The sequence below is a fragment of the Myotis daubentonii genome, chromosome 19, assembly GCF_963259705.1.
Source record: "Myotis daubentonii chromosome 19, mMyoDau2.1, whole genome shotgun sequence".
Classification (NCBI taxonomy): Eukaryota; Metazoa; Chordata; class Mammalia; order Chiroptera; family Vespertilionidae; genus Myotis; species Myotis daubentonii.
In genome coordinates this window covers 4,846,896-4,860,179 of record NC_081858.1, presented here as the reverse complement: position 1 = coordinate 4,860,179, position 13,284 = coordinate 4,846,896, and the positions used below count along the sequence as shown (strand labels likewise).

Here is a 13,284-nt window from a genome sequence, read left to right as displayed (position 1 = left end):
TCAATAGCCTGTTCTTCCTTTTATTTGAACCTGCAGCTTTTTACACTCCTGTCCCTAAAGTTCTCGGTGGCTTTTCTCTCGTCACCAGGGCACTTGCCTGATTATCCTGCCTCTGACGGAGCTTCCTTTGACTCCTCTTCCTCCCATTTCTCAATTGTTAGTTTCCCACGCCTCACCTTCTGGTCTCCATTCCCTCGGCTCTATGCACTCCCTCTTGGTGAACTGACATATCTCAATCCTGAACTGCTTCACTTACTCTAGCTGTGGCCCCACGTGGCATTTCTGTAATAAGACTAGATTCAGCACCTATGAAAAAGCTATGTATGAAATATTTTAAGGTATCAGTGCTTGTAATAATCAATGGCTTTGATAAGAGACTTTGTTCTCTAAAATTAACTTTTACTTCTAACAGTACTCTTTTGCAAGCATTTTTGAGAAATGAATGTAAATTTCTAGAAGTTTATAAAGTCAAAGCATATAATCAAAGGTTTAAAAGTTAAGGCTGTCAGGCAAATCCTGAAGATTTAGTCAAATCTAGAAGGTCAAACTAGACAACTCTGGGCAAAAATTAAGACAAGGAAACTACAATACAAGTTAAGCAATTACTTAGGTCAAAAGGTCTAGATAACCAGGTGCAAATCCACGCCTGAAGCTCTGAGATGAAGGCAAGCGGGTGTGCCGGGCAGATTTGGCCGTTGAGTAAGAAAACAGATAAGAAACTGCCAACAGCTCCTCCTCAGGCCTCTGAGGGAGGAAAATTTCCTGTATATTCCAAAGAAAACCAAGAGAAAGATCAGGATTATATACACCAATGCTCTTTCCTCATTTGAATAAATTTTGAGGGGAATTGCCTTCAAAAGATCAAAAGTATATTCTGAAAAAAATTAGCCTTTATTTAATTCACAATATTTCATTTTACGGAATGTAGCAATGGACAATGAAACTTGTGACTAAAAGATGACTTAGACACATTTCACAAAGTACACTATAACTCAATGACAATTTGCAAAAATACTCGTATTTCTTTTACATGTCATTATTTGAACATGTTAATAGAATTCTCACTAGAATGGATATGTCAGGTTTAAATGCTGGTTAAATTGTGAAACAAGAAATATCATTTCTGTAGCAAGGCACTCTATCTAGGACCTATCTGGATAACAACGTAGAGAACAAATAACTTGCTTTTATATTGCACTTAGCAATTTACAGAACATTTTCCATACGTTATCCACTGAGTCCTCACAACCACCCTGTGGAGCAGTGGTTCTCAACCTTCCTAACACCGCGACCCTTTCATACAGTGCCTCATGCTGTGTGACCCCAACCATAACATTATTTTCGTGGCTACTTCGTAACTGTAATTTTGCTACTGTTATGAATCGTAATGTAAATATCTGATATGCAGGATGTATTTTCATTGTTTGCGACCCACAGGTTGAGAACCGCTGCGTAAGGCAGGCATAACCACTGTACAAAAGACAACACCAGGACTAAGACAAGACTAGGTCACAATCAGAGATGACAATCACCCTAAAAGTAAAGATATCCCAAGAAACCAGAACAGAATTAGAGCCTCATATCTTAGAATTTCAAATAAAAATTTAATAGTTTTTGAGTGATCACTTATTATCCATAGAATTCATAAATGTGTAAAAAACAACAACCAGAGCACACCTTTTTCTTCACTATCAATACCAGAACTCCAAGAAAGAGAGTATCAGGTTTTCCTACCAGGTTAGGATGAACCCCACAAACCAAGAAATGGGATTTTCTACTAGGTCTTTATTAGGCTAATGCATAGTCATTGGTCTAATACCTTAAAAATATTTTCAAACCTAACTTTTTCATAGCAACTCAATCTAGTCTTACCACAGCAAATAATGGGTCTGTGTTACTTTTAAGCTATGGCCTTAGTGAGACCTATTAACAAAATCTGAGAGGTAACAATTCACTGCAAGGATCACAGGAACTAATTGTATAGATTTCCCCTATAACATTGAATTTGGTCACCCAGAGCCCCTCTAGACAACTAAAAGGTTAAAGAGCAAATGAGCTCCTGGGAGCCCCGCACACCCCTCCCCCAACCCACCTCGTCATTACCTTTGTCCTTTCTCTCCTAAGCTTCAAGCCGCCCCCCCTAATGTTTCTATTGACTTTTTTAGAGAGAGCGGAAGGGAGAGGGATAGAGAGAGACATCAATGAGAAGAGAAACATTGATCGGCTGCCTCCTGCATGCCCCCCACAGGGGATTGAGCCTGCAACCCAGGCATGTGCCCTGACAGGGAAATCGAATTGGTGGCCTCGGTTCCTGGGTTAATGCTCAACTGCTGAGCTACACCAGCCAGGCTCCAAGGGTCCTTTATTAAAAAATCCTCACCGAGGATATGTTTATTGGTTTTTTGAGAGAGAGACAGACAGAGACAGAGACATCAATGTGAGAGAGAAATATCTGAAAGAGAAACATGGATCGGTTGCCTCCCGTGCTCCCCCTGAAAGAACCAGCAGCCTAAGTTATGCGCCCTGACCAGGAATCCAACCTGTAACCTTTTTTGGTGTCCAGGATGACAGTCCAATCAACTGAGCCCATAAATAAACTTTCTCTTATTTTAAAAAAAAAAAAGAGTCCAGAAGAGCAGCAGTTTGCCTCTCTTTAAGTGAGGATTAGAATTTATGCTACAACTCAAAGTTGCAAAAGTTTCTTGATTTATACATACAACAAATAAAACCAATATTATCCTTTAACTCCTAAGAAGAGACCATGAAACTTCTTCAGACACTAATTACATAATCTTAAAAATCAAATTATCCTGATGGCTCTACTGCTGGGGATATATCAATCACATAAAGTTTCAGATGCCAGCCTGACTGGCGTGGCTCAGTGGTTGAGTGTCCACCTATGGACCAGGAGGTCATGTTTCCATTCCCAGTCTGGGTTTCTAGCTCGATACCCAGTATGAGGCGAGCCGATCAATGATTTTCTCTCATCATTGATGTTTCTACTAGAGGCCTGTTGAACGAAGAGATTCGTGCAATAGGCCTTCCTTTCCCCTGGCTGCTGGCACCGGTTTGCCTCCGGCACCGGGGCCCAGGCCTTCGCTCTGGCAGAGTTCTGGCCAGAGCCGGCCCCAGAAACGTCAGGCTTCCTTGCTCCACCAGCCCCGGAGCCGTGAGGCCTCACTGCTCCACTGGCCCTAAGCCGTCAGGCTTTGCTTCACCGCGTGGAGCCTATGTATGCAAATTAACGGCCATCTTTGTTGGCAGTTAATTTGCAAATCATGCTGATTAGCCAATGGGAGGCGTAGCGAAGGTACGGTCTATTACCATGTTTGTCTATTATTAGATAGGATCTCTCTCTCTCCCTCTCCCTTCCTCTCTGAAATCAATAAAATGTATTAAAAAAATTAAAAATAATTAACATAAAATCAACAAACATATCCTCAAGTGAGGAGTTTACAAATAAATAATGTAAAAACGTACAAGCACTGGGCGTTTTCATTCGTAGTACTACTTAATAAATTACAGGCTGATATGGTTACAAGCACTCCAGCTATTTCCCCCTAAAGGCTTTATAGGAAACATTGAGGGAAATTACTTCAATACAAATTCATGCTCTTAGCTTTGGCTAATTTTAGTTGGGATCACACATCACCAAAACATTATCATAGCATTTTAACTACAGGCAAAACATGGTGTGTTTTTTTAAATGAGCATTTTTCACTAGACACACATTTTCCACTAGTTTTTCTCTGAAAAACTTTGATCAGATGCAATGATCATACAATCAGATATGATTATAACAGACAGAGTGCAATGATATACTACAATAATCTGAGAGTAGAAGTGACTTCCATTAGTTCTAGAAATATGTGTTATTTTTATTTCAGGTTTAGCACTATTTGCAAATACCTGACAGGACAGTATCAGTTATCACAACATATCGCCTCCATATAACGCAATCCTTAGGTTAGATCTTATGTAGGCCTGGAGGAAGCATTCTCGTTCATCTGTTTTTCTATCCCAGGAAATGGAAAGAGTTCTAAAATATAAAGAATCTTATTCTTGTGTAACTTTTAGTTTGTTTACTGTCTGTCATCCCCTCAGATACACAGAGCTCAGACCACGAAGAGCCTTACCAAGGATTTTGGATTTTACTCTAAAGAGTAGCCAAAGGCCACTGAAGAGTTTTAAGCAGAGAACTGACATGATCTGACTTAGGTTGTGAGGAGGCCACAGAGGAGAATGGCCGCTGTGTGGAGAATGGCAGGAGCCCAATGACGAGGTTAATAGGGAACTCAAGTAAAAGAAGGCAAAGTAGTGATTGTGGAAATGGAAGGAGACGGATTCAATGCCAGAGTTTTATTGTCAAACAGTCTTGACTCTGCACCCTTTTACCATTTACATCCTTGGATAAGTTACTTAAACTTTTTGAGCCTCAGTTTCCTTACTTAGCAATGTTTGCAAAGCCTTAGCACACAGAAAACACAATAAACTATTATTCTACTTTGGTAACAAAATTCATTTGCAGGAAATTCACATGTCCTGACTTCCTTTATCCTCCTAAACCAGTGATGGCAAACCTTTTGAGCTCGGCGTGTCAGCATTTTGAAAAACCCTAACTTAACTCTGGTGCCATGTCACATATAGAAGTTTTTTGATATTTGCAACCATAGTAAAACAAAGACTTATATTTTTGATATTTATTTTATATATTTAAATGCCATTTAACAAAGAAAAATCAACCAAAAAAATGAGTTCATAGGTTCGCCATCACTGTCCTAAACCAAGCCTAACATCAGTAATTTTTACCAAAGTTCAAGTTCAGTTATCTTAAGTATTACACTGACTCCATCAAGAGGCAAACTCCTGTTTCTCACAGAAATTACACTAACACAACCGGTCATAAGTTTACATTGAGCAAGGTGTTTTTCTCAAATTAATAAAAGTCTAGCCGAAACCGGTTTGGCTCAGTGGATAGAGCGTCGGCCTGCGGACTGAAAGGTCCCAGGTTCAATTCCAGTCAAGGGCATGTACCTGGGTTGCGGGCACATCCCCAGTAGGAGATGTGCAGGAGGCAGCTGATCGATGTTTCTCTCTCATGGATGTTTCTCTCTATCTCTCTCCCTTCCTCACTGTAAAAAATCAATAAAATATATATTGAAAAAAAGTCTAGTTTGCACCTTCAATTTGTGTTTTCACGTGCCTTCTTTCATTTCCTCAGTATTTAAGAGTAAAAAGAATACAAGCAGAATATTGTGGTTAAATCATGATAAAGCTTGTGGTGTTACTACCAATTATTTTCATTTCTTCTGTTAAGAGCTTTTATGTATCACTTTATTAAGGGCATTTCTTATTCTTACAGTACTGAGGACACCAGAAAACTAAGTTACCAAAAGCTCTCTTTTATAAGTATATGGGCTGTAAACATCTACCTGTAGCTTCCTTATGCTTAATTATTCATTCAACAAACGATGAACCACCCTAAAGTCTCCTGTCGTATTCAGTGACTCAGTATGTACTAAGCAGGAGCTATGGGCAAGACAATGTGCTGGGCACTATGAGAGGACAAAGATCACTGTGATAACATCCTTATCCTCAACGAGTTTACGAACCAGTGAGGAGATGAGGTACTCACAGGTGAAAAGGAAGAAGTGATGCAGACAGAACTACAAGGATTAAAAATAGAGACATCACTTTCTGTTGGGTGGTCAGAAAATGCTTCACAGCTAGGTGGACTTTGAGCCAGACCCTTAGGTAACAGGACTTTGACAGAATTTGCTAGGAAGGAAGCAAGCACAAAAACAAGAAAACAGGGAGAAACCAAGATGGCGGCATAGGTAAACACCTGAGTTTGCTGCCTCGAACAACCACTTCAAAAATACAACTAAAAGACGAACAGACATCATCCAGAACCACAGGAAGGCTGGCTGAGTGGAAATTCTACAACTAGAAGGAAAGAGAAAAGCATACCGAGACTCAGAGGAGGCGCGAAAGTAAAATACTAAGGTGCGGAGGTGCATGCGGAGCCGGCTGGAGGCTGAGGGCGCAGTTGTCGTTTTCAATTGGGAGGGAGTCTCAGGCTCTGAGCTCCAGTTCCGGGCGAGTCTCTGGGGACCCAGACTCATACGGGAGAAGCGGGACTGTCTGGCATCGGTCAGAACTCAAGGGCAGCTTTCTCTCAGAGGGGCTTGCAGCGATTGCTGAGACACTGAGAAGCTGGGCCTCTGAGAGCAGCCATAACTGCTAGCCCCGCCCTGTTGATCCCGTGGGACCCGCCCCGCCCAGCCCTGCAGGGAGGCTTTTGCTGGATAGCCTAAGGCAGAGGCTAGATTAGCACCTCCCTAGAGATTCAGGAGCCAGGAAACCCAGAGGTCAGAGTGGGACCATCCAGTTTGCGGCTCCGTGGAACCATAAAGGACACACTCAGGGGGCAGACTCAGTGAGCACCAAAGCCCCATTGAAGCAAGTCTTGCCCCAGAGGGGTGTCTCCAGCACAGAAGGTCTCCCACTGCAGACACAGATGATTCTCACAGCCAAATGGCCTGGAGGTCACTTCCTCCCAGTGATACCTACAACAATCAAGGCTTAACTACAACAAGACTGTGCACAAAGACCACAAGGGGATGCACCAAGAGTGTCCTCCTCAGGTAATTGGGGAGGCTGAACCACTGGGCCCTAGAGGACACTTAGCACAGAAAACCACTTTATCAACACAGGGAAGCATAACAAATGCGGAGACAAAGAAAAAGGACACAAATGACAGAAATGGAAGAAAGCAAACGACTGGATATAGAATTCGAAACCACACTTTTAAGGTTTTTCAAGAATTTTCTAGAAACTGCCGATAAACTTAATGAGATCTACAAGAAATCTAATGAGACCCTCGATGTTGTGATAAAGGACCAACTAGAAATTAAGCATACACAGACTGAAATAAAGAATATTATGCAGACTCCCAACAGCAGACTAGAGGATTGCAAGAATCAAGTCAACGATTTGAAATATGAAGTAGCAAAAAACACCCAACTGGAAAAGCAAAATGAAAAAAGAATCCAAAAATACGAAGATAGTGTAAGGAGCCTCTGGGACAGCTTCAAGAGTACCAACATCCGAATTGTAGCGGTGCCAGAAGAAGAGAGAGAGCAAGATACTGAAAACCTATTGGAAGAAATAATGACAGAAAACCTCCCCTACCTGGTGAAAGAAAGAGACTTACAAGTCCAGGAAGCGCAGAGAACCCCAAACAAAAGGAATCCAAAGAGGACCACACCAAGACACATCATAATTAAAATGCCAAGAGCAAAAGACAAAGAGAGAATCTTAAAAGCAGCAAGAGAAAAACAGTTAGTTACCTACAAGGGAGTACCCATAAGATTGTCAGCTGATTTCTCAACAGAAACTTTGCAGGCCAGAAGGAAGTGGCAAGAAATATTCAAAGTGATGAATGTCAAGAACCTACAACCAAGATTATTTTATCCAGTAACGCAATTCAGAATTGAAGGTCAGATAAAGAGCTTCACAGATTAGAAAAAGCTAAAGGAGTTCATCACCACCAAACCAGTATTATATGAAATGCTGAAAGGTATCCTTTAAGAAGAGGAAGACGAAGAAAAAGGTAAAGATACAAATTATGAACAACAAATACACATCTATCAACAAGTGAACCTGAAAATCAAGTGAATAATCTGATGAACAGAATGAACTGGTGATTATAATAGAATCAGGGGCATAAAAAGGGAGTGGACTGGCTATTTTTGGGGGGGAAAGGGGTGAGGGGGATGCGGGAAGAGACTGGACAAAAATCGTGCACCTATGAATGAGGACAGTGGGTGGGGAGTGAGGGCAGAGGGTGGGGTGGGAACTGGGTGGAGGGGAGTTATGGGGGGAAAAAGAAGAACAAATGTAATAATCTGAACAATAAAGATTTAATTAATAAAAAAAACAGCATGAATTTATGTATAGAGGCTTTTTTTAAATGAAAAATTTAAACCTGTAAAATTATAATAATAAAAGGGTAATATGCTAATTAGACCAGACATCCTTCTTGACAAAGCCAGAGCTGTGAAGGAAGCCCAGGTCCCGGGTGCCAGCGGGAAGCCGGTGCCGGCAGCCAGGGGAAGGAAGGCCTACTCTTGCACAAATTTCGTGCATTGGGCCTCTAGTATAGAATCTATATATATCAAAGAGTAATATGCAAATCTACCGAACAGCAGAACGACTAGAACAACCACTCGGCCAGTAGCTATGAGGCACACTGACCACCTCTTGGTCCCTCCCCCGGGCCGGCAGGCTCCGATCGCCCGATGGTGAACAGGGAACCTGGAGTGGGTAGCAGCAAGAGGCGGGGCTGGCTGCCGGCAATGGAGGAAGATGGCCCTGATCACAGGCCAGCGCACAAATTTCGGGCGCCAGGCCTCTAATAAAATCATAAACCTACATGTACTCATCCTGAGCTTCAATAATTATCAACTCATGGCCAATCTTACTTTATAATTTGCATGTCTTATTACACAAAAATCCTAAAGAAGCATTTTCATATGCTTCTACATTCTTCACTGACTCCATCTCAGATAAATCTATACTGCCAAACTACTCTCAAAAAGGTTGCTTTTCCTGCCCTAGCCCGTGTGCTCAATGGTTGGAACATTGGCCCACAGATTGAAGGGTCTGTTTTGGGATGCATGTGGGAGACAACCAATCAATATGTGTCTCTCATATCAATGTTTTTCTCTCTGTGTGTCTCCCTCCCTCCTTTTTACTCTCTAAAAAAACCAATGGTGAAGATTAACCAAAAAAAAAAAAAGTTGCCTTTACTAAAGGCCATATAACAAATAAGGTGGGAGAGTCTATTTTTAAACAAAACAATCAACTCTTGATTACTTGCAAAAACCAAGGGAACAGTAACAAAGATACTGCAAAATGATAGATAATCCAAAACTCAGTTTACATGTAATTTTGAAATACCTTTTCCATACTTATATTTCAGTAAAAATAAATAAAATGGGAGAATTCATGTCAAACAAAATAAATCATCACAGGTGAAATATCTTGGACAAATCACTTGGTCTCCTGAGCCTAAGTTTCCTCATCTATAAAACAGAAAAAGATCACCTACCTCAGGGACTTGTAAGAATTGAGTGAGTCTACAGTAAGTCCTTACGTAACATTGTACACAGGTTCTACACCTTTGAGCTAAATGATGTACAACAAACCTATTGTACCATAGGCTAACGGATACAAATGAGAGCTAAGTTCCTATGGCGTGGCATGGTTATCCCAAAACGACACTGAGTACAAGGACATTACTTGAGGACCTGGGATGTACTACATGCCACACGGTAGTTCCCTTGGGGATTACCCAGATGACAGAAAGCGCCACAAAGCAGGCTGGTTTCCTCACACCACCTTCTCAAAATGATTCAAGAACTTTTATCCCAAAACATGCTAAACCTGAGAGGCTAAGCATTATGGTTTCAAGGAACTTTGTGAAACAAATAAAGCGAGCTGAGACTGAAGAAAGTATTTTAGTAGGACAATTCTTGTAAACTGCCAAACTTCACAAAATAACCCCCTAACTACTGGAGCCGTCGAGCATCACACAGAGGTAGCTTGTGGCCAACCCACCCAGTAAAACATTCTCATTTTCCCCATTTCTTTGATTACTCTCTCAAGCACCCACGCCTCTGCACAGCAGTGAACACAGGAGGGCAGCCACACCACCGTCAGCGTGCCCAGTGCTAAGGAGCTCAGAATGACTTACCAGTTCTCTCTGTCCACAAGAAAGCTCCAACTGTAGGCACCCTGTCCTTGGAGCACGCCTGGACCCCTTTTCTTGGGCCTGTATCTCTGCTCTCTTTCTCCTAAACTCTAAGGGTCCCCACAAGACTTGCAGCCAGGGGAGCAGTGGGCAGTGGCAGCTCCTCCCGGGCTCACCCCGAACCAGCCTCCAAGGCCTCGCTTGCTCTGACTTTTCAGTGAGCAACAGCAGCCCTGCCTTGGCCCACTCTGCCACTGTGACGTTTCCATCTCGGGGAGTCCACCCAGCCCCGCATGGCTCGCTTCCCTCCTATAACATTTCTAGAGGGTCAAAGCAGCACTGCCTAGGCCAGTGATGGCGAACCTATGACACGCATGTCAGAGGTGACACGCGAACTCATTTTTTGGTTGATTTTTCTTTGTTAAACGGCATTTAAATATATAAAATAAATATCAAAAATATAAATCTTTGTTTTACTATGGTTGCAAATATCAAAAAATTTCTATATGTGACACGGCACCAGAGTTAAGTTAGGGTTTTTCAAAATGCTGACACGCCGAGCTCAAAAGGTTCGCCATCACTGACCTAGGCTCTCTCCTGTTGCTTCTCCTATCCTAAGCCCTTCCTTTGTGTCACTGTCCCCAGCTTTTTAATAAACAAACATACTCTCAAAAAATAAAAAAAGCTGGAATTGTAATCTTGTGTTCCATATCACCTGAGAGGCAGTTCACTATTGCTCACAACTATCAAATTAATTTACACTTTTAAAAAACATGTTTTTATTGATTTCAGAGAGGAAGGGAGAGGGAGAGAGAGACAGAAACATCAATGATGAGAGAGAATCATGGATCGGCTGCCTCGGGCATCAAGCCCACAAACAAGGCATATGCCAGGACTGGGAATCGAACCTTGACCTCCTGATTTATAGGTCGACGCTCAACCACTAAGCCATGCCAGCAGGACTTATTTTACACGTTTTTTTTTTAATACATATGCAGTCACAACTGTTCACTAAGATTTTAATTCTACTTTTAGCATTACTTTCTTCCAATCTCTCAGCTATCTTCTTGAAATTTGTATACACACTGCTGAAGTTCCCTTCAATCACCAATCCTCTTTCCCTGTGTGAAGACAGTAGTTCTTAACTTATCACTAACCCCTCCTCCCCCAAATCATCCACTCAATGAAAACCTTCTACCCCAAACCATTCTCTTTTTTTAAATATAATTTTATTAATTTCAGAGATGAAGGGAGAGGGAGAAGGAGAGAGAGAGAAACATCCATGATGAAAGAGAATCATGGATGGGCTGCCTCCTGCACGCCCCCTACTGGGGATCGAGCCCACAACCTGGGCATGTGCCCTCCTGGTTCCTAGATCTACACTCAACCACGGAGCTTCGCTGGGCGGGCTCAAACCATTCTTCGTTTTCAGATAGGGCCCATTTCTCTGCTGTTTCCCTAAGATAATTATAATGTAATAAAATACAGCACTGAACAGTCTGTGTGTGCTTGGTATTCATTTAATCCTTAAGCCTATGATAAAGGGAATTCCCTATTTTATCCATAATGAAAAAGAAACGGGGAACTTTAGTTGTAAATTACAGCAAGGGAGTGGTGAGCAGACCTCCAGCCCAAGTCTTCCCGGTCCCCGCGCCAGGCACTCGGACCCACGATGCTCTGCCCGAAGGAAGCGGGCCTGCGGGTCCCACACCACATCTGCTTGGGAGCCACACCTGCCGACCAGCTCTCAGGCTGCAACCCCATCCCCAGCCCTCGTCACCCCTCCTCCTGCGGCCTCGCCTCCAGCGATCACCTGCACCGCGCACTCCTCTCGGATCCGCCCCCCGCCATCCCCAGCCCGGAGCACAGACCGCCGCGGACAGCCGGGCCTCCCGCTCCCGGACCTCCGCGCGCTGCCGGGGCAGGTCGCTCCGCTCCGAGGCCACCGACGCCTCAGTCCCCGCCAGCTGCTCAGGAACTTCAAAGCCCCATAAAGACGACTCGCAGCGCCTCCATCTCCGCCCCGACCGGGAGCAGGCCGCTCCGAGTTCTGAAGAGCAGCCTGCGGGGAGGCCCCCGTCGCCGACTTCCTTCCCAGAAGTTGGCTCTGCCAGGGGCTCCCTCCGCGGTTCTCCCCGCCGCGCACCGGGCCGCTCCGCCCCCCGACCCCCTCACCCGCAGCCCCAGGAGGGGCGGCTCCGCGCCCACAACTTCCAAGTTCGGCCCCTGATCGCCTGTCCTCACCCAGCCCGGGGCCACCTCCGGCCCGGCCCGGCCCGCTCCACCCGCCGCTGCTCCGAGCCTTGCCCTCCAGCTAGTTCTGGGCGCCCGCGGGCTCCCCACCCCGGGGGGCAGGCTCCCCACCCCTGGGGCAGGCGCCCCTTCTCCATCACCTGCTCCGCCCGGGACCAGAAGACTCCGCCGCGCCCCCGCCGCCGCCTCCATCCCGCTTCTCGGACTCCGGGTCCCGGCCGGCCCGCCCTCCCCGGGCACGACCCACCCCCTCCGGTGGGAACAAGGGGGGCGTGCACCCCAACACGCACCTGTTCCTCCTCCTCCTCTCCCCGCCCCCCCCCGGCCGGCCGCGCCGGCGCCCCGACCCACCGCCCCCCCCCGGCCGCGCCCGGCCTCCCCCGACCCCGCACTCACCACGAGTAGGTCTGCTCCGCCATGGCGCTGGCTCCCGGGGCCGCTGCAGGCTGCGGCCGAGCCGGCGGCGGGGGACGAACGGGCGACGGGCTCGCTCGGGCCGCGAGCGGAAGGCGCGGCCGCGGCCCGGCGCTGGCTCCCCGCTCGCACGGCGGGCGGCGGGCCGGGAAGGCGGCGGGCGCGGAGGCCGGGCTCCGAGGCGCCCGCTCCCTGGGCCCGGGGCGGGGCGGGCTCCGCTCTCGGGGGGCCTCCCTCACCGGCGGCGGCGGCGGCGGCTCCGCTGCGGCTCTAAACTCAACATGGCGGCGGCGGCGCTGAGAACAAGGGGCCCCGGGCGGGCGGACCAGTGGGCCCGCGCTCACTGCGCGCTGGGCCGCGGGAGCGCCGTGCTCGGGCGGCGGCGGCGGCGGCCGGGGGACATGGCGGGCGCGGAGGCGGCGGCGGCGGCGGGGGCGCCAGGCGGTGAGGCGAGGCCGCTCGGCTCGCACCGCGGAGGAGAGGAGAGGAGAGGAGAGGAGGGCGGGGGCCAGCCTGGCTCCGCGTGGGTCACGTGCCCAAAACACGCTCACGTGACGCGCGCGCCCCGCCTCTCGCGCCGGGCCCCTGCGCGGAGACGTCGGTTCCTCGGTTCCAGGCGACTGTGGCTCGCCCGGCTCCGGGAGGTGGGGCGGCCTCTCCACGCGGAGCGGTCGCCTCCGGCCCTCCCTCCCCTTCCCTTCCCTTCCCGGGGGCTGCCGCAGCCAGCCAATCAGGAGCCCCGATGCGCGTCGGTCGGCTGCCACTCAGCTGTCAGCTGTCAATCAACAACCTGTGCGCGGAGGGTCCTCAACTGTCAGTCAAGCTGTCAGTCCGCAGGCAAAGCGCCGCATCCCGCATCC

The 13,284-nt window shown here is 46.9% G+C and overlaps 1 protein-coding gene across 2 annotated transcripts in view; it reads right to left on the bottom strand.

The window, feature by feature from the left end:
* SPPL3 (signal peptide peptidase like 3) overlaps window positions 1-12,950 on the bottom strand; it is a 108,913-nt gene extending 95,963 nt beyond the window's left edge. The window contains exon 1 of one of the 2 annotated variants that reach the window (XM_059676562.1): window positions 12,407-12,950. In XM_059676562.1, coding sequence (XP_059532545.1) covers window positions 12,407-12,429 — 23 coding nt within the window. In that variant the 5' untranslated portion in view covers window positions 12,430-12,950. The remainder of the gene's footprint in view (window positions 1-12,406) is intronic. The other variant, XM_059676563.1, reaches the window with a different exon arrangement.
* Between the last annotated feature and the right edge of the window lie 334 nt (window positions 12,951-13,284).